General features: G+C 40.7%; 1 protein-coding gene across 3 annotated transcripts in view; it reads right to left on the minus strand.

The window, feature by feature from the left end:
* Positions 1-544: 544 nt before the first annotated feature.
* RPS6KA2 (ribosomal protein S6 kinase A2) overlaps positions 545-21,565 on the minus strand; it is a 193,778-nt gene continuing 172,757 nt past the window's right edge. The window contains exons 18-21 of one of the 3 annotated variants that reach the window (XM_075203299.1): positions 16,421-16,497; positions 14,725-14,842; positions 2,660-2,797; positions 545-760 (exon numbers count right to left, since the gene is read on the minus strand). In XM_075203299.1, the coding sequence (XP_075059400.1) occupies positions 635-760; positions 2,660-2,797; positions 14,725-14,842; positions 16,421-16,497 (459 nt within the window). In that variant the 3' untranslated portion in view covers positions 545-634. Of the gene's footprint in view, positions 761-2,659; positions 2,798-14,716; positions 14,843-16,420; positions 16,498-21,565 lie in introns of those variants that run through there. The other 2 variants (XM_075203300.1, XR_012689708.1) reach the window with 2 other exon arrangements.

Below are 21,565 nucleotides of genomic sequence, written 5' to 3' on the forward strand. Positions count from 1 at the left end.
GCCCTGCTTCTGACTGGAAGGGGTTGTGGGTGTCATAGGATGCCCACAGGGCTTGCACTGGGCCTGGATAGTATGGTAAAATTTGAAGTGACATTTATATGGTTTCCACTAAATTGTCGCACAGATTGCTTTTATGGGGGCAATTACATAAAACAGAATTAGTGTGTGCTGTGGACATTCTTTTTGTTATGCGAATTCTTCACTGCCATCCACACTTACCTGCTCTGTGTGATGTCCAATACGTTGCCACCGCCACCTCCATTAAGTGCATGTACACAAATAGAATGCAAATGCATATTTTGGGGTTCTAAGTGACTCTTACTATGTCCAGTTCAATAAAAAATGTGGCTGCTATAAAGTGTTTTCCATTTTCATGTTTTTGCGTTGTACATATTTCAATCACTGCATACAGTATGTTCTCTACCAAATGATTTCTCATTCTTCCATTTAAAAAGACAATCGGACAGCTTGATTTCCATATAGTTTAGATGTGTAGCATATTTGTGTATAGAAGTATCTATGAATTGGACCAATTACATTTGAATAGTTGTAAATAAGAATTTACTTTTTTTTATTAAATCATACAAAGGATCTTTGCGGGCTTATTTAGGTTATAAGTTTATCCATTGTATCCCTACAATCGTGTAGAAGTTACTCTGTTCATGCCTCTTCTCTTAGCTAGAGTGGAAGAATTCACTGGTTCCAGTTTTGGTGCTTGAGGTTTATGGTTTAATGCAAAATACGTAGCTTCCATTGCAGCCTGCAAATAGATATATTTCACAATTAATGACAAATATATACTTTATAGTAAGTACAGTGGCTGCATGAGAATTACACACTAAGGGCCTGATTTAAGTCGCAGCACAAAATATGCATATTTTACTTGTTTAAAAAGAGTAGGGAACTTTTACCGTATTTCTGCCCTTATTGAAATCCAAACATTTCTTAAGATAAGTTATGATGTGAATAAGGGTACGTTCTGTATGTTCCGTATAAACAGTGCCTACTTTCCATAAGCATAGAAAAACATACAGATAGAAGTAACTTTTTGGAGCAATTGCACTACGTTTACTACATGTGTATTTACAATGAATTCACCTCAGAAAACACATACGATTTTCTCAATTATAACTTTTACTAAATAAATAACTTCAATGTGTATAGTGTGTACAATACTTATTGAAAATAAATCATAATGCTTACAGTTTTTCTGTGCTAGCTACTGAAACTCATGGTAGGTAGTAAACAAAGACAAACTTTTCACATGCCTATTAAACATTGAATAAACAGTGTTGCGATTATCCAATCAAAATTGTAAAGGTAATGACGTGTCGGTCATCAGTAACATCCAGCATTTATATCTTCTCTGTAGCAGGTGCAAAAGATATGGCTGAAAACATACGTACATACACTATACACAGGAATTGAATTATCTGCATCTGCGTGAATATGCCCTTAGTTTACATGGGCTTAGTTATTCCGCCTCTTCCCTCCCCTGTTCCGCTCTCTAGTCATACTGGTTAAAGGGTCAGATGTGTGCGGACATGAATTCTATGCAATTGCATAAGTTTGATTTCTGGCCATGCACAGAATGAATTCATGCAATATACGCAATGCAAGCGGGTGTACCTACGAACTTGAATCAGGCCCTAGATCACTGTCCAAATAGGTCTACATTTGAGGTCAAACCACCACGATAGATACAGATTTGTTGTTGTTTTCTTCACTATAAATAGAGTTTGTTTATGTAACTGGCCTAACATGTCTAACAGCAACAAAGAACCTCTGGACTTAAGTATTATGATTTCAGATACACCAGCCATGGAAACTATTGCTCTTAATGTTGTATTCACTAATATTATCAAATATTTTATCTCTCTAAGAACAATAAATGTAATGAATTACTTACCAAACATCTATAAACAAAGTCTGAATATATCAAAAGTATTAATATCATTACATTGATTTTCCCCAGCTATTCATATATGACTCTAAAAAAAACCCATAACATAATTGCAGCAAAGGCCAATTCTTGAAAGGGTCCAGTGACCAATGCTTGGAAATATTTGCAGTTTCCATCAAACTAAAAGATGTTCATGACCTTACAGGCTTTTGAGGCTGTGATAAAATGGGACACTCTCCCTGGCCTCAATTGAAGTTCTGTATGGGGCCAGGGTAATGACTATCTGCCCCCTGGGTATGGTGGAGGTGCTCGGACAGTAGTCTCCAATCAAATACAGGGCGCTCTAGCCTGCCATCCTGGAGCTGGGTAGGAAACCTGTTCCCCGGTGCATGGTGGGGGGCAGGTAGTATTTTATAGTATTAGCTCAATGCCACATTTTGGGTTACTGTTTGTATACACCTGGTTGCAGAGGAAAAACTAAGTCCAGTTAATTGCCATCTCCCATTGGTACTAAAAGTGGTAGGTTAGGACTTTTGTATTAGACTCTGGGCCAGGTCACAGCTTGCCTTCCACCTAGCACCATTCTTTGAATATGCAAGCGTTGCTGACTAATCCTATACATCATATCCAAAGGTTAACAACATTGTATTATCTATGCCAGAATTTTTAACTGAGTGTTCCTCATCTCATCAGTGTCCTTGTACACAATATCAATTGCAAATTTACCAAATGCCGTTGAACAGCTAAAGTACAAACCTTCACAAGATGGAAATCGTGTCGGCTTAGTTGATCCTGTGACAAATAGTCTTTGTTCTCAATCCAAGGGTGGTGCAAGACCTGAGATGCAGTCAGGCGCTGATGAGGATCTACATGAAGCATTTTAGCCACAAGGTCCTAAAACCAAAACACAGACACACTATATTGGTTACCATTTATAGTAACAAAATATGTATTAGGCAGAAAAAACAATAATGAAAGCATGAAGAACATATCATTTAATATAAAGAAAAGCAGATGAATAAAAAACACCTTTAGCAAAGAGATGGTCATTAAGAATTGTAATTTTCTGTAATGAACATTTACCAGAATTCTGACAATCACATTTTCAGACACCTTTTAGGGCAATTTCTACGAATTTATCATACTGATATATTGAAAATATCTTCTTCTTTTGAGGTACATTGTAATTGTATCTTTTAAGTTTTGACCAAGTTCAGAAAACATAATGGGCCTGATTCATTAAGGAAAGTACAGCAAAAAAATGAGTAACTTTGCACCTTGGCAGAACCATTTTGCATTGGAGGAGGATGTAAATTTCGATTATGATGGTAGATTTGTAGTTGAGGTAGGGTCTGTTCTAGATCAATTTTATATTTCAGTGTCAAAATAAAGCTATCAAGTATGTGTGTGCTACATGATAAAGCAGCCAGTATTTTGCTTACGTGCAAAATATTAAACTAATTTGCACCTCTTGCATTGTAGTATGGTTTGTTCAGGAAAAAATGGACTCCTTTTTATGCCTTACTTTCCTTAATGACTCAGGCTCAATGTGTTTGCTTTAGTTGAAAAATCAATTTACTGGATATGTTAATACCAACTCAGCAGTACACATGGAAACAGGGAAGGTTTAAGCTCTCTAGTCTGGGCTCAACCCAGGAATTTGGGCAGCACAGTGTCCTAGTGGTTAGCACTTCTGCCACACAGCACTGGGGTCATGAGTTCGATTCCTGACCACGGCCTTATCTGTGTGGAGTTTGTATGTTCTCCCTGTGTTTGCGTGGGTTTCTCCGGGTGCTTCGGTTTCCTCCCACACTCCAAAAATATACTAGTAGGTTAATTGGCTGCTATCAAAATTGACTCTAGTCTCTCCCTTTCTCCCTCTCTGTCTGTCTGTGTGTGAGTGTGTGTGTCTATATTAGGGAATTTAGACTGTAAGCTCCAATGGGGCAGGGACTGATGTGAATGAGTTCTCTGTACAGCGCTGCGGAATTAGTGGCGCTATATAAACAAATGATGATGATGATGAATTTAACATCCTTTGAAAGGTTTTTAGGCATGCTCTTCAGGACTTTTAATTGTTGGTGAACAGAAATTGCATCTGATGTAAGATTGCTTATGTGTACCCAGCATTAGTTGAAAGTATTACTGCTTTGATAAGAATTGGAGCTGGTCCAGGGAACTGGCTTTCAGAAGTAGATCAATATACTTAAACAAGTCCTTATCACAACCACCCTGATACTCTGCAACCTTTTGTTGGGAAGTTTAATGCCTCTGGGCTGGATTACACTATTAGAAGGAGACCCTTGTTGTAAGGTGCCCCTGCTATAGTAAAAAACAACCCCAAGCTGGTTTAACAAATGTCTTTTGCCATCTATGGAGGGAACTTTGCATAAAAACAGAGTTCTCTGGGGACGGGGTAATTAATATAATTGGGATCCCTGGAGTCACAATTTTCCAACCCCTGTGGTCCCAGTATAATGGAAGGGAGCACTCAAACCCCTAACCATTGTACCAGAGTTAAAAATAAATACACACACAATTGTCAAAGAAACTTAAAAATGAATAAACAACTTTCCAAAACCCTTGTTCCCTACTTAAATTTCAAATAAAAGTTTTTTTAAAATCTTTTGTGATACATCTTACTCCAAATGGAAAACAACATTTTCTTTTATTCTTTCTTGATCCGACATAGTCCAAATGGGTGAAAACTACTATAAACAACCTGATTGGCGAAAGGAATGATGGCAACTCCTAACTTTGATTATTTTGGCTTTGGTTGTTCTTAGTGTACAGGTAGGTGTTTTTTTATGGGTGTTTTTTGTGTTTGTGTTTCATTTTTTGTAGTACAGGGGAATTAAACAAAAATGATAGGGAAAATTCCACAACATTTAAAAGCAAAGTCTGCTTATGAAACATGCAAATTTTTTTGTGGAATGAAGAATGAACCAAATAATAGTTTTGAACATGTTTTACGTCTGTAGGCCAAATATTTAGCATGGGCAGAAATTGTTAAGAATATTTCACCCATCTAATATACACCCTTTTACATAACCTTTTTAATTTTCCTCTCTCATTTTCCTATTTTCTGAGGTACCAGAGGTCAGTTCTCTAGCTGAAAGGCAAAAACAGCTTATGATAAGGATAAGAGTCAAGAACCTAAGTTTAAAACAGGTGACAAAGTTTTGTTGTCTTCCAAAAACATTCAATTTCATCTCCACCCAGCTGAGATAGGTCTTAAATTCACTGGTCCAAACATAATTCTTGATGTAATAAATTTCCGTTACACATCATCTTGAATTTCCCTCCATATTCAGAATACTTTTCATATATCACTCTTAAAGCCTGCAAAGGCACACATTTTTATTTTTCATCTTCCCCACCTATTTTGGTTATCTGTCAATTTGAGTATGAGATAGAAAACATTTTAGATTCTAAATAGAAACTTGCATTAAACTGACAATGTCTATATAAGTCAGCGCCTGACATCACTTATCAATTATAGATTTTGCTTCCTGACCTGAGTGCTATTGTCTTATTCAATAACAGTTGTTGACATTCATTATCTTCCTGACCATCATTCCTGCTGCCTGCCATGACCATAGTGCCTCTTTTGACCTTGACTTTTTGCCTGCTGATTTTGTACTGAATCTGTCTGCTATTGTATGGTTTAGCTTACCTGGTCTCGCTTTTCTTGTTTGCTAATTTTAGCCATATTAGTTACCGGTGAACATATTTGGACTGATGAAGAGTTAATATTAAAATGGGTGTAAATGAAAAAGAGGAAAAGAAAAGGAAAAGAGCAGGGTAAATATTTGGACTCATATCCCGTGTAGTACACATTTTGAGATGAGCCCACTTCCGCATCGGCAGCATATGTGCTAGGTTTACGAGAAGTCAACATCAGCAATGTGTATTTGAAGGCGCGAAAGATACACCTCCAGGTCTGCATGAGCCATATTTTCATAAACACACCTTTACTATATTTGGCCTGTATTAGACCACCCTTTCATTTCCTGCCCCGTCTCTCCAGGCACAGGCGGGTAGCCATGTGCCCACTTTCTTGGCCCCCACAATTTCATGCAAGATACACCATGTAAGCTGGCATATGACACACTTTACATCAGCTACATTAAGTTCTATAGGAAAAGGGCCTGCTAAAGTTCATGACTATGACTAGTCTGGCTATAGCAGCTGAGGTATTAGTGTCAATTATGACCACTATGCAAGCCTATGTATCTTATGTGTAAGTCCTGTTTACTATTATGTGCATAGTAGACATTAACTTTACGATGCAACAGTTTTTAAGTATATCATTATTACTATATTATGCACTTTGTTATGCACAGTGTACATCATTATCACCATCATCATCAACATTTATTTATATAGCACCAGCAAATTCCGTAACGCTTTACGAACAAACATTTATAAGACAATACTGGGTAATACATACAGACAGAGAGGTAAGAGGGCCCTGCTTGCAAGCTTACCATCTATAGACATCCTTTTTGTCGTACAATACTGTTCTGTACATGACACATTACTTTAAATTTTCCCTAGGTGCACAGTGCTCTTAGTTTGCCAAACATTCTTATCACACTGCCAGGTTGATCATATGGGTGACACTGTTAAAATTATTTTCAAGTTGGTCAATGGTCCCAAGTGATATTCATTTTGAAAACTCATTTGTGCTATATAGAAGAGGAAATGTATTTTATGCATACATAACGATTACTTATACTGGGCCTCTAACATAACTCATTGTACCCTGTACAAATATTTTGCTCTGAAACATCACTTATCTTTATATTGTAAGTAACATGTTGCTTTATTTTCTGTTAAAACTGTAATTGATGAATCTAATTCATACATCGGCCAGTAGATGGTAGTGTTGCATCAAAAGTTGCTATATTAGAAAAGGCAGTTCTGTCAGTCATTTTTTACCATTTAACCTTATACATCCGTATTCATTAACCAGGTCCCAAACAATATTTGACACTTAAAAAATTCACATATTTTTATTGATAGTTTTTCCTACCTAACTCATTATATTCATAGATTTTATTTTACAATAATATTCCCTCCTTCACCACCTTTGCACTGTATACTTTATTTTTTACCCATGTTCCCTTTTCTTTTCACTGTTATGTCTCATTTCTCATTTTTCATTTACATGCACATTTTTTTTCATTACTATATTTATTTGTATATTTGTATTAATAATTATTAATTTTAATAATTAATTGTTCTTGTATTCATTGAATCAATCTAAGAAATCTAAAGACAAGCAACTTCACCCAGTGACATAACTTACTTCTAGCTAAAAGGGTGGAGGATGCCCTCTTTCTTATGCACATGATGGGCTTCGTTTATAGTTGGACATAAGTGCAATTCTGATGGGTAAAATTATGCTTTGTGTTATGGAACATAAAATCGAAAGTTTTGAGTAAGTATATAAACTCGGCGTGCACCCACCCCAACCCCCCCCTTCATCGGATGAGACATGCACTGACGCTCATAGCCTGGCCTGGTTGCAGCTAATGTAGAAGGGATGAACAGTTTAGGGTCCCCAGTAATTTCCGCAAGTACCACCATGCTATGACAGACAAGGCTGGTGCCACTATAAGAGGGGAAGCAAATGCGTGGGATATTCCTATCGTATTGGGGTTCATCCCCAGCCCGGTAAGCGTGGGAAATAATTCCTTCAGGGAATCAGGCTCGCCTAAAATACTGCACCCTGTGTGGTGGCTGTTAGGAAATAATGAAAACATGTGAAGAAACAGAAACACTTGTCACGAATAACCCAGCCTGTCCCAGACACAGCAATCTGAATAGCTGGCCGTGACTGGTGTCACCTTAGTCACTAAGCAATGAATACACCTTTTCTGCCACCACAAAGGAGTTATTATGGTGTCCTTACGTTCACCAGAACCACTTATTAATGTTTTACACTTAAATCACATACACATGTAGCATGAGCCTCCCTGGGCTTTGTAAATTCACAAAGAATCACAGAGAACACACTAATTTAAATGTATTTAATCTGAAAAATGTTTCCAAGGTTTATTTACAAAAATTAATAACAAGACATACAATATGTTGCACAAAAAAGTTTCAGGAAATAAAATCCGAAATAAAATCAGAGTACTACTTACGAGGTAGACTTGCTGTGTGAGGGAACACAATTGAAAGGATGGGACATTTCAGTCTTGATAGACCCCCTCATGAAATGCACACTGTACTAGTGATACAAGGGATTTTTAAACCATTTTTTGTTGGCTCTTCACCACACACCTTAGTGTCATGATCTTACTTGTTCCCCGCTTCGCTGTGCTGTTGGCGATGTCTGGCAGCTGTGTATTCTCCGGCGGTTCAGCGCTTTCCTCTGATCGTGCCCCCGCACTTCTGGGTTCTCTCAGCGGCAGGTCATGTGACTCCTGGGCGGGGAATTAAAATTAATTACTCTATATCTTCTCTGCTCTGACACGCTATCTGTGTCAGAGCAATGTGTTTCCTGTTCCTGGCTACCTCTCCCTGTGTACCTGATTCCTGTGTTCCTGCTTCCTATGTGATCCTGCATTCTCTCAGACTCCTGTGTACCGACCTGGCTGCGTCCTGACTATCCTTTGGCTTATCCCTGGCACCGTGTATTGGACTGATTTCCTGTGTACCGACTCTGGAGTGTTCTGGCTATTCTCTGGACTTCTCCCTGGATCATCTCCTGTGTACCGACCCGGCTGTGTATCCGACCACCCTTGGACTCATCTCCAATACTAGGCATACGACAGATACCGTGCACCGAACCATCTTCCGTTCCAGACCACCAGACCCTGGATTTCACGTTTAGTGTGCTTAATTACTTGCACCACCCTGTCATATTTTCCGCTGTCTATCCATCACTTAGTACCTTTTCCTTATGTCAGTAGGCTAACCTGGGGGCCGCGACCTGCGGTTCTTCGGCAGCAAAACCCATCCTACCTTGCGGTGGTTCTTGGTGAAGACCGGGAGGCCGTTAGACTCCGCGCCCTAGGTAAGCCTGCGAAAATACGGACTAAGTTACCTGTACTGTAACAGTTTGCTCTGACCCAGCTATCTATCTGATGGATGCATCGGGGAATCCCTCCGCTAGGGAATTACTGGATCACTTAGCTGTTCGGGTTGAAGATCAGGGGAAAAATCAAGAACAATTACTACAGTTTCTGCAGACTCTGTCTAACCGTTTGGACACACTCCAGAGTACGGTCTCAGCTCAAGCAGCTCAGGTGGCTGCTCCTACTCCTCCGTCTGTTCCAGCTCCGCAACCTATTCCCTCTCAGAGTAGCGCTGCCGCTATTGTCCCAGCCATGTCTCAACTCCGCATTCCTAACCCACCTAAATTCCATGGGGATCGCAAGGAATGTCGAGGTTTCTTAAACCAGTGTGCCATTCAGTTCGAACTGCAGCCTGGAAATTTTCCAACAGAGAAGACTAAAGTGGCATACATAATTCCCTTGCTGTCTGGTCAAGCCCTTGCCTGGGCATCTCCTCTATGGGAACATGATGATCCTATACTTCATAATTGTACCACCTTCCTGGAAACCTTCAGACGCATCTTTGATGAACCAGGACGTATCTCCAGCGCAGCTTCAGGTCTTCTCTGTCTCCACCAAGGTTCTCTTACTTTGGGTCAGTACGCCCTTCAATTTCGCACCATGGCGGCTGAGCTATGTTGGAATAACGAAGCCCTTGTGGCCACATTTTGGCAAGGCTTGTCCGACCGCATTAAGGATGAGTTAGCGGGTCGAGAACTACCTACTTCCCTGGATGAATTGATCTCTCTGTGTAACCAGATTGATATCCGGTTTCGTGAACTCTCTCAAGAGAGGGAGAGTTCCCGTCGATCTACCTTCCGTTTGGCTCCCTGGTTCCAGAGTCCGGTGATACCTGAGGAAGAGCCTATGCAGTTAGGAAGAACGCGCCTATCTCAGGAGGAAAGGGAGAGGCGATTCAAGAATCATTTATGCCTCTATTGCGGGGAACCCGGTCATGTTTTGAGCCTTTGTGGGAAGCGACCGGGAAACGACCGGACCTAACTGACGTTGGAGAGGCTAAGTTAGGTATGTCTATTTCCTCTCCTGTGGATTCTAGCTTTTCCATTCAAGTCCTTCTGCAATTTATTGACAAGCAACTATCTTTTCCAGCACTCATCGACTCCGGGGCAGCAGGGAATTTTATAAGAGCTCACATCGTAGAGAGGTTGTCGTTGGCCATGCTACCATTGGATCCGCCTATCGCCATCACAGCTATAGATGGTAGTCGTATTATTGGAGGATCCATAAAGAAAAGAACTGTTAACCTTTCTCTACGTGTCAGAGCCCTACATACTGAGGAGATTTCCTTTTTAGTTATCCCTGAGGCTATTAATCCTCTGATTCTAAGCCTTCCTTGGCTCAGACTTCCCTCTTCTACCTTAGATTGGCAAAAACCTGAAGTTTTTGCATGGGGCCCAGGTTGCCATTCCCGTTGTCTTCCCAAGATTCATAGGCCTAATACTGCTTGTTCCACCTCTCTTACTACATCCTCTGGTATTCCTCCTCAGTACCATTCCTTTTCTGACGTATTTTGTGAAAAGGAGGCTTCTAAGTTACCTCCCCATAGACCTTGGGATTGTGCCATTGAGTTGTTGCCGGACAAGATTCCACCTAGAGGACGTGTTTTTCCATTGTCTTTACCCGAATCTGATGCTATGTCCCTATATATCAAGGAGAATTTAAATAGAGGTTTTATCCGGAAATCCTCCTCGCCAGCAGGGGCTGGTTTCTTTTTTGTAAAAAAGAAGGACGGCGGGTTACGTCCTTGTGTAGATTATCGTGGCCTCAATGCTATGACTAAGAAGAACATGTACCCCTTGCCGTTAATCTCAGAACTCTTTGATAGAATCAGAGGAGCTTCGATATTTTCTAAACTAGACCTGAAAGGCGCCTACAACTTAATCCGTATTAAGCAAGGGGAAGAATGAGAAACTGCGTTCAATACTCACGATGGACATTTCGAGTATCTTGTTATGCCATTTGGACTTTGCAACGCCCCTGCAGTTTTTAAAAATTTCATCAATGAGATTTTTCAGGACTTCTTGTATCAATTTGTTGTGATTTATCTGGATTATATCCTGATATCTTCCCCTGACATGGTTACTCATCGCCATCATGTTTCCCTGGTGCTTCAACGCCTTCGTTTACATCATCTATTTTGTAATTTGGACAAGTGCGTCTTTGAGAAAACGCATCTTCCTTTTCTTGGTCACGTGGTTTCTGGCTCCGGATTACGCATGGATCCTGAGAAGTTAAAGGCAATTTCTGAATGGCCCCAGTCGGTAGGACTCAAGGCCATCCAGCGTTTTGTAGGGTTCTCCAATTATTATCGACACTTCATCAAAGGTTTTTCTTCTGTAATTGCACCAATTACCTCTTTGACTAGGAAGTCCGCCAACACTAAACCCTGGCCACTGGAGGCCGTGGAAGCCTTCGCGTTTCTAAAAAAAGCCTTCATCTCGGCTCCTATTCTTCATCAACTGGACCCTACCTTCCCTTTCTTCCTCGAGGTCGATGCATCCTCTACCGGAGTGGGAGCTACTTTGTCTCAGAAAGACTCAGCTGGGAAATTTTCCCCCCGTGGCTTCTTTTCTCGTAAACTTTCGGCCACCGAAAAGAACTATGGCATAGGAGATAGGGAACTCCTTGCCATTAAGTTAGCCTTGGAAGCTTGGAGACATCATTTGGAAGGAGCCAGGTTTCCTATTACAATTTTTACAGATCACAAGAACCTGTTGTATTTACAAACTGCATCTTGCCACAATCCTCGCCAGGCCAGATGGTCCCTGTTCTTCTCCGGCTTCGATATGATCATTACCTTCAGACCAGGATCCAAGAACAAGAAGGCAGATGCTCTCTCCCGTTCCTTCGACTCCATGGATACAGGAGAGGAGGGTTCTAGACCCATCCTAGATCCAGAATGTATTTTGGCTACCACTCCTACTTGTTTAATTATTCCTCGCGGAAAGACCTTGGTTCCTCCGCATCTCCAACCCAAACTTCTCAAGTGGGCTCATGCCTCCCATTTTTCTGGTCATGCCGGTATAAAGAAAACCTTGGAATTAATTTCCCGTAATTATTGGTGGCCATCTATCCACACGGACGTTCGACACTTTGTGACGGCATGTTCCACCTGTGCTCAGAACAAGGTTCCTCGTCAAGCTCCCTATGGTCTGCTGCAACCTCTACCCATTCCAGATTGACCTTGGAGTCATCTTTCTATGGATTTTATCACAGATTTACCCTCTTCCAGAGGTTTCTCCGTGGTGTGGGTAGTCACTGATCGCCTTTCTCGGGCTGCTCATTTTGTAGCATTAAAAGGTCTCCCTTCCGCTTCTGTTCTGGCCCAACTTTTCATCAAAGAGATTTTCTGCCTCCATGGTTGTCCAGATGTTATTGTCTCTGATCGTGGAACTCAGTTTGTGGCTAGATTTTGGAGGGCATTTTCTCGTGTCTGCGGAATTAAGTTGAATTTTTCTTCGGCATACCATCCTCAAAGTAATGGTCTCACTGAAAGGTCTAATCAAGAACTGGAGAAATTCCTCAGATGTTTCATTTCAGCTAAACATGACGATTGGGTTGATTCGTTACCTTGGGCAGAATTCGCTCACAACAATCATTCGCATGACTCCACCTCTACATCTCCCTTTTTTGCTCTCCAAGGATTTCATCCTAAAGTTCCTCCCTTCAATGATCTACCCGCTTCTGGAGTTCCTGCAGTTGATTCCCTTTTATTGGACTTCTCGGCTAGGTGGGATCTAATTAAACGCAAATTGCTTCAAACCTCTGCCATCAGTAAGAAAGCATTTGACAAAAGAAGGAGACCATCTCCATTACTTGCTCCTGGTGACAAAGTATGGTTGTCTACGAAGAATCTTTGCTTGCTGGTTCCCTCTAGGAAATTCGCTCCCCGATTTATTGGTCTCTTCAAGATCATAGAGGTCGTCAATCCAGTGGCCTTTAGATTAAAGTTACCTCCTACCTTAAGGATTCCCAATGTGTTTCACATTTACCTTCTCAAGCCACTTGTTATTAACAAGTTTTTCTCTTCTAAAAAATCTCCTGCTGCTATTTCTGCGCTAGATCAGGAGTTTGAGGTTAAGGAGATTCTAAACTCTCGTATTTCCAGAGGTTCCTTACAGTTCCTGGTTGATTGAGAAGGATACGGTCCTGAGGAGTGTTCTTGGATTCCTGCACGAGATCTTCATGCTCCAAGTTTGTTGAAGAGATTCCATGCCAAGTTCCCTCAGAAGCCTTATAGGCTGTCTGGAGGCCATCCCTGAAAGGGGGGGGGGGGGTACTGTCATGATCTTACCTGTTCCCCGCTCCACTGTGCTGTTGGCGATATCTGGCAGCTGTGTATTCTCCGGCGGTTCAGCGCTTTCCTCTGATCGCGCCCCCGCACTTCTGGATTCTCTCAGCGGCAGGACATGTGACTCCTGGGCGGGGAATTAAAAACTCTATATCTTCTCTGCTCTGACACGCTATCTGTGTCAGAGCAATGTGTTTCCTGTTCCTGGCTACCTCTCCCTGTGTACCTGATTCCCGTGTTCCTGCTTCCTGTGTGCTCCTGCATTCTCTCAGACTCCTGTGTACCGACCTGGCTGCGTCCTGACTATCCTTTGACTTATCCCTGGCACCGTGTATTGGACTGATTTCCTGTGTACCGACTCTGGAGTGTTCTGGCTATTCTCTGGACTTCTCCCTGGCATCGCATATTGGATCATCTCCTGTGTACCGACTCGGCTGTGTATCCGACCACCCTTGGACTCATCTCCAATACTAGGCATACGACAGATACCGTGCACCAAACCAGCTTCCGTTCCAGACCACCAGACCCTGGATTTCACGTTTAGTGTGCTTAATTACTTGCACCACCCTGTCATATTTTCTGCTGTCTATCCATCACTTAGTACCTTTTCCTTTCGTCAGTAGGCTAACCTGGGGGCCGCGACCTGCGGTTCTTTGGCAGCAAAACCCATCCTACCTTGCGGTGGTTCTTGGTGAAGACCGGGAGGCCGTTAGACTCCGCGTCCTAGGTAAGCCTGCGAAAATACTGCGTAAGGTATCTGTACCGTAACACTTAGGAATTTCACTTTCAATTAAGTCAGATTGATTCCCAAAATGACGAGTTTTCCCCAAAGTAATTTATCTATCACTTGGATATATGTTTGGGCACCTCAGAGAATCTCTCACCTCTGCTCTTTCTGCAGGGCTAAGTCTAACTCCTCTGCATATACAAACTACTCAAAGAGTTTATCTGTCTCTGGGCCTAGCCACTTCCAAAAGACCATTGACACTTGTCAGACTCAGGTCAGTTAACCAAATACACTTTGAAAGGTTACATAAAATATTCACATTGTGATACATAAATTCAACAGAAAATAACAATCAGTCATTAGATACACTACATTTCGTCACAACACTATCAGTGCAGATTATGTTTCATGGTCAATAACTGTTACAACACAATTCCTGAAGATAGTTAATGTTGGGATGATAAGAAAAAATAGGTATAGGGATTTATTCCTGATCAGTGACTCATCTACAACTACTCCTGTAGGAGTCTAACAGAACCAGGAATAAATGCAACTAGGTTCTATTATAAGAGATAGCTGGGGGGAAAAGTGAGTAAATCAAGGTATGAAGATGAAACTAACAACATTTAAAACACAGGCAGGGAAATAAAGGGGAACATACAATAAATTAAAAGTAATTTAAAATGATTATTTTGTTAATTCACCTAGTTACCTTTGCAGCATCAGATACAGAATCCCAATTTCCTCCTGTGAGAACATATTTCCCACTACCTATTCTTGCTAGTATTTCCTCCGGCGTGTCCTCTGGTCCATTTGCAAAAGGAGTAAAGCTATAAAGGAATATATTACAATACAATATAGACATTACATTGCATAATCAATTGTAATCCAAATACTGGTATACACACAACAGTTGTACCAACCTTCATAAGTTGTTGTAACAAGTAGTTAAAGTAGTTGTAGCATATTGGTAAAGTGCAGCCACTTTGTCAATGTGAGGCATTTCTGGTAATAGTATAAGGGGTTGTGTGCTACTCTAAAGGAAAGTTATTGCAGACTGCTTCATCTCAGCTCAAAACCTAACAAATGTCATTGGTTAAAGTGATGGTGGTTTCATTGGCTAGAATCCCTGTAATTATATTGGGTGAATTCTCTGGTTTCACATATTTGAAATTATCCTTGAGAATACAATTAAATTAAATCAAATCAAGCAAAAAGAGTTAAAGCATAAATAAAAGCAAAGGAGGAAAGAGGGTTGGAGAAAATATGTATTGTATATATGTAATATATGGGATGTATTGGAAGGAGGGCTGTGATATCCCCACAGACATATAGCAAGGTATGCTGTGAGGGAACAAATAAAGCTAGGATTATGCTGAAAGGGAAAACACGACAAAGGAGCCAATCAGAACATTTTTTGACTCTCTGTCCGAGTAGAGGAACGGATGAAACCCCTCTAGTAGGGGCAGATGTCTCACCTATCTCTAACCCTTTTTTGCAGCTGTCTTTCTTGTCTCTTGTTGGTGTTGATACAGCAACAGTATATTTGTGTTCTCTGTTACTATGACTTGATCAGAAGCATACTCTCCTGTGGGGATGTAAACTGGAAGACTTCATGAAATTGTCTAGAATTACTCTCATTGTAGACTTGTAATTCTTTTAAAAAGTCTGCCAAACTAATCAGTCTTCTCCTCTATGCTCATACATGGTAGCATCTCCCGGTCAGCACCTCCTTTCACTGGATAATGCGCACAGGCTCCTCAGACGGTCGCCCTCTATCGGCAGCCCAGAGCTTCTCACTCTGCCTCTGACATTTCCCCTTACACTAAATAGTTCACCAGTGCTTCTGTAGTGACTGTAAGATGAGATATTCAATGATTATGTCATTGTGTATGATATTATTTACTTTTTCTTCTTCAGAACTTTCCGGATAAAGTATTTCCAGATAAGAGATCCCATTCTAGCTGCAGGGCCTACTTAACTCATTTGGGGAAGTCTGCTGCAAGGGAGTTATGGTGTTGTGGGGAGATGGACTATAGGACGCAACATAAATATTACTATTATTATATTCCTTATCTGTCCATCCCTGGAGACATGAATTTACCCTTAAAAGGGAATGAGGCTTACATTTTTATTTTATCTACTCTACTGTACTCTGCATGTCTTTCTCAATATGTTTGCAATTATGTCATGATACTCACAATAATGTGGCAATAAACTATGCTTCAACAGGATAGTCATTAATTGTTGGCAAGCAATCATGTTGCAGAAAAATAGAACAAGAAAATAAATAAAATTGTAAGGAGTATAAACAGTGTTGACATTTAAAACATAGGTTCAGATGATGATAAATTCACTAAATGTATCATATATTTCACAGTTTTCAATGTTATATTATACATCCTTACCCTGCTATCATGGTATAAAGTAGAATACCTAAGCTCCAGATATCACATGCCGCATCATAGCCTTGACGTTTCAATACCTGTAATAAAAGAAAAATTAAGAGAGGTTTACTATTTATCAGAGCAGTGACTGTCTTTAATGTAAAGCAGAAGTTCTTAACCTAAGAAGATTCAATTGCCGGCGATGTGGGTGCAGAAATCACTGCTATGGTCGGCTGTGCACATTGCTGGCAATTATGGTAGTCATAACATCACCACAAGGTGTCTCCACAGACGTTCTGGAGACAACTTGCAGCGAATTGAATCTCCCACTTATTGTTGCAAATTATTAAGGATGGATTCCCATGAACCCCATTACTGTCTATAAACCTATTGTGTACTACCAATGAATAAACAAATTACTATAGTAGTTAAATTAAAAGGATGTGCATGTATTAATGCAGATATGTATTACTGACTCGCTAATAATTTATTTAAATACAAGTAATATAAAAATGAACTAATAAGTATCGCAACATTAATTTCTTTGAAAGGCAACATCATTTTTAAAATCCTTATTACTGTTAAACTCATCTTGAATATTTTTAGAAATATCCACCCATAAATTGTGAGACTTGGTCTATAATCCTTTCGATCAAGTCAGTTGAATGTTTGAACACTTTCCTAAGTCTGTTTCTTTCATAGTTTGAAGTTTACTAGTGGAATAGCTTTTAAATCATAAATAAGATGTTCTTTGTGTAAGCATTCTCAATCAGGGTTCCATGTTTGGTTCTATGATTCTATTCTCTTTTTAAAATATATATTGAGTATTGAATGTTTTATTATAGTTTACTTATTATATTTTATAAGCTCGCATCTCTAGCTTATATTGGCAAAATACAATAATTAGAGCCTAAACATGTAATATTATGGTTAATATTTTATAATGAGAAATACACTGTTTGGAATGATAAATTAAAATTTTCTTGATTTGTTTGTACATTAATCATTTAAATATAGTTATTCACAAAAATATCTTTTAGAATGTATAATAAGGGGTATAATCCCACTTGTGGTTAGCTACTGATTGACATTTATGTTTATGTTATGTTTTATTGTACTTCGTCAACATGCCTGTGAGACATATTATCCTGCTGTATCTAGTTTAACGAAAACTACTTACTGGATCTGAGAAATATTCAACTACAGCTTTGACACTCTGGTCTTTTTATCCAGATTGTGGATTTTTTACTTTGCTTTTAATTAGCTGTTAACCACCAGAAACCATGTTTTAACCACTATATGATAAGATAATGTTTTATTGCTACAAATCAGTTACATAAATAATTATTGTATTATTTATTATTAATAATATCCAATTTAATAGTGTTAATATATTTATCTTAATATCGAAGAACCTTTAAACATTGCATTAGCTGATTTGCACACACAGCCAGCTTAGTAAGTGCACTTTAGTGATTGGATACCTCTCATTTAAATACCGAGATTGAACATTTGGATCTCACCTTCCGATTAAAGTGTTATATACACAGAAACGCATCAATGTTTTTGGAGATTGTGATAAGGAACCAATCCACTTTTGTTTTATATTTGATTGAGCATAATACCCATTGTGAGTATTAACAGAATAGCTTTGGGTCAAACTAAAACCATCTTGGCACTTAAACGAATGGCTCCTGCTGCTTACACTGGAAGGACAATAGATTGCAATGTCATCACATATTCAGTGGGAACCTTCTGCCTCTTTACATCAAGCTGGAATTCTGCTTATTGAAGAGGTTATTACATGTTTTGTACATTTACCTGTATAAACTGTTTCTCTCATCATGATACTGGATTCATATGAGACTAACTGTGCTGCTGTTCAGCAAGACTTTTGAAATTCCTTCTATTTTGCTGATAATAAAATTGTTCATCCTCTTTACCAACAGGGTTCCCATCGTCATGTTTATACACATTTTTCATATTGGATTTAAATGATCGTCGATATTAATTAGAGATGCTCAGTCTCAGTTTTCGGAAAAACTAAGCCCACCCGAACATAGCCGATCCGAGTACCGAGCCGAGCCAGCTCGGTACTTTCGCGTGCCCTCGGAGCTGAAAACAAGCCAAGCAAAATGTCATTGTCGCGTTGTCAGATCTCATGAGTTTTGGATTCTATAAATACCGTCCTCCATGGAGATCCTGCACCATTTCACAGAGAGACACAGAAGGCGTAGTAGGGTTGTTGGCAGTCTCCAGTGGCATTCTACAGAGTTATAGCTCACAGAGAAACAGGAGAGGTGGCAGTTTTTCAGTGCTGAAAGACAAATTATAAGGCTGGCAGTGTTCTTCAAAGGCTCCAGTGACATTCTACTGTGCCATAGTTCACCCAGAAAGTGAAACAGGAGAGGTGGCAGTGTTTAGTTTTGAAAAAGAAATTCCAACAATAGGGCTGGCAGTGTTGTTAAAAGTCTGCAGTGACATTGTACTGTGCCATAGCTCACCCACCAACAGGAGAGGTGGCAGTTTTTAGTGGTGAAACAGAAATTCCAATAATAGGGCTGGCAGTGGTGTTAAAAGTCTGTAGTGACATTCTACTGTGCCATAGCTCACTCAGAAACAGGAGAGGTGGCAGGGTTCAGTGCTGAAACAGAAATTGTAATAATAGGTCTGGCAGTGTTGTTAAAAGTCTCCAGGGACATTCAACTGTACCATTGCTCACTGTCACTCACCGGACAGTGAGTGCCTCTGCGCTGGTGCGTGGTTCTCTAGCCTTCCTGCCGGCGCCTCTCCTGAACCGCGGCCGTCCGCCATCTTGATGCACTGCGCATGTGCAGCATCCAAGAACTTATGACCTTCTGCTTTTAATCTAATTGGTGGATCAGGCACCTCTCCCTATTTAAGGCACCTGTGCTCATTACCTCGTTGCCTGATCTTGAGTCTCATTCCCTGTGAGTCTCTGAAGGTATCTCCTGTGTACTACTAGTGTCTTCAGCTTCCTGCTGATTACCTGTGCTACTCATCGGTGGTTTCCATACCCGCTACTGATTCCTGTATCCTACTCGTGTCCTCAGATGGCTTCTGGATTACCTGCTCTGCTCATCAGCGGTTCTCATACCCGCTACAGACTCCTGTATCCTGCTCGTGTCCTCAGCTGGCTTCTGATTACCTGCTCTGCTCACCTGTGGTTCCCATACCCACTACAACCGTTCAGCGTCCCTGCTGTGCCTGCATATTCTCGTGGACAAGCTTCTCTACTCATCAGCGGTATGCTTACTTGTTATTGACTATCAAATGTTACCCTGCATATCCGCTTAGGACAAGCCTCTCTACCCTGCAGCGGTATCCATACCCGCTATAGACTATTTGTTGTTACGCTGCATATCTGTTTGGAACAAGCTTCTCTACTCAGCAGTGATATGCATACTTGTGATTGACTATCAGTTATTATCCCGCATATCCGCTCTGTGCAAGCCTCTCTACTCAGCAGCGGTATACATACCGTTATAGACTATTAGCTGTAATCGCTGCATATCTGTTTGGAACAAGTTCCTCTGTGCTCTCAGTGTCTTCATACCGTTATTGACTCTTTGCATGCCTCCACTCATCCGCACCTGAACTACTCGTCACCATAGCAGTGGTACAACTTGCTGTACGCAGACCACTGACTTCCCTGCTACCTACCTGCACCTGGACAAGTCTTCTCACCATAGCAGTGGTACAACTTGCTGTACGCAGACCACTGACTTCCCCGCTACTTACCTGCACCTGGACAAGTCTTCTCACCATAGCAGTGGTACAACTTGCTGTACGCAGACCACTGACTTCCCCGCTACCTACCTGCACCTGGACAAGTCTTCTCACCATAGCAGTGGTACAACTTGCTGTACGCAGACCACTGACTCTCCTGTTACCTTCCTTCACCTGCTCACGTCCAACCTGGTCTCCGTGGTTCAAACCTGTCTTTCCACTATAGATGCAAGTCGCTGACTCATTTACCAGTATAGCTGCAAGTCACTGACTATCATCATTTCCATTGGCATCCTCTCTCCATCTGCTGTTATATACGTTCCACTATTCACCCTGCTGCCAGAGGACCGCTGTGCAAACTCCGCCTCTCTGGTAAGCATAGTTAACTGGTGAAATCCTGGGCAAGACTCCTAGTGCCCGTGACACTCACACAGTGTCCAGTCACATTGTTCTGGTCACACTCCAGTCTTCAGTAACATTGTTCTTGCATTCTCCAGTCTCAGTGCCGTTGGTAACACAAAAACAGTGGTAGCAGTGTTCTTGTCACTCTCCAGTCTTCAGTCTCATTGTTCTTGTCATTCTCCAGTCTCAGTCATTATGATACTAATCCCTCTACATCAAGTACTAAAGCCTATGTTCAAGTGCATAGTTGTTTTAAGTCAGGGAAACAAACATGTAAATAAAAAGCTTGTACCTTTTTAAAGAAAATAGAAAACATAAAATTGCCAACATGCCATTCTACCGAAAATATTAACACGCATACCAGCATCAGCTAGATCCCACCACCTGCAATCTACACTGTCATCCTCCTCACCCTCATCAGTGTGTACATCATTCTCACACAATACTAATTCATCCCCGCTGGAATCCAACATTACAGAAGTCTCTGTACTGTGATGTAATTGCCGGTAATTGTCTTCCCTGTGCAATTTGTAGTTCATTTTACAACAGAGCTATCACGATTTTTGGGCAATTCTTTTACACCAGACCAAATATGTTGTGCTGACTCATCTGCATCACCACTGGGTGTCTTGGGAAAGCTAAATATTTTGCTAGCAGCAGTTGCCAAAGAAACTGAGGGAGGAATTGTCGTGTCATGTACCACTTGAGCTGTCAACTTGCTGAACAGGAGCTCATTGCATCTCTTGAGTTCTGGGTCAGCTGGAAAGAAAGAGAAGACATAGCTCTTAAACCTAGAATCATGCACAGTTGCCAAAATGTAGTGATCCGATTTCAAGATGTTGATAAGTCTCGGATCCTGGTGAAGCAAATAAAGTACTTGATCTACAAGTCCTACATAGTTATCGGAATTGCTTTGTTTCATCTCCTCCTTCAATTTCTCTAGCTGCTTGTCCAAAAGTCTAATTAGGGGAATCACTTGACTCAAACTAACAATGTCTGAACTCACTTCACAGG

Source organism: Mixophyes fleayi, chromosome 3, assembly GCF_038048845.1.
Source record: "Mixophyes fleayi isolate aMixFle1 chromosome 3, aMixFle1.hap1, whole genome shotgun sequence".
Taxonomy (NCBI): domain Eukaryota; kingdom Metazoa; phylum Chordata; class Amphibia; order Anura; family Limnodynastidae; genus Mixophyes; species Mixophyes fleayi.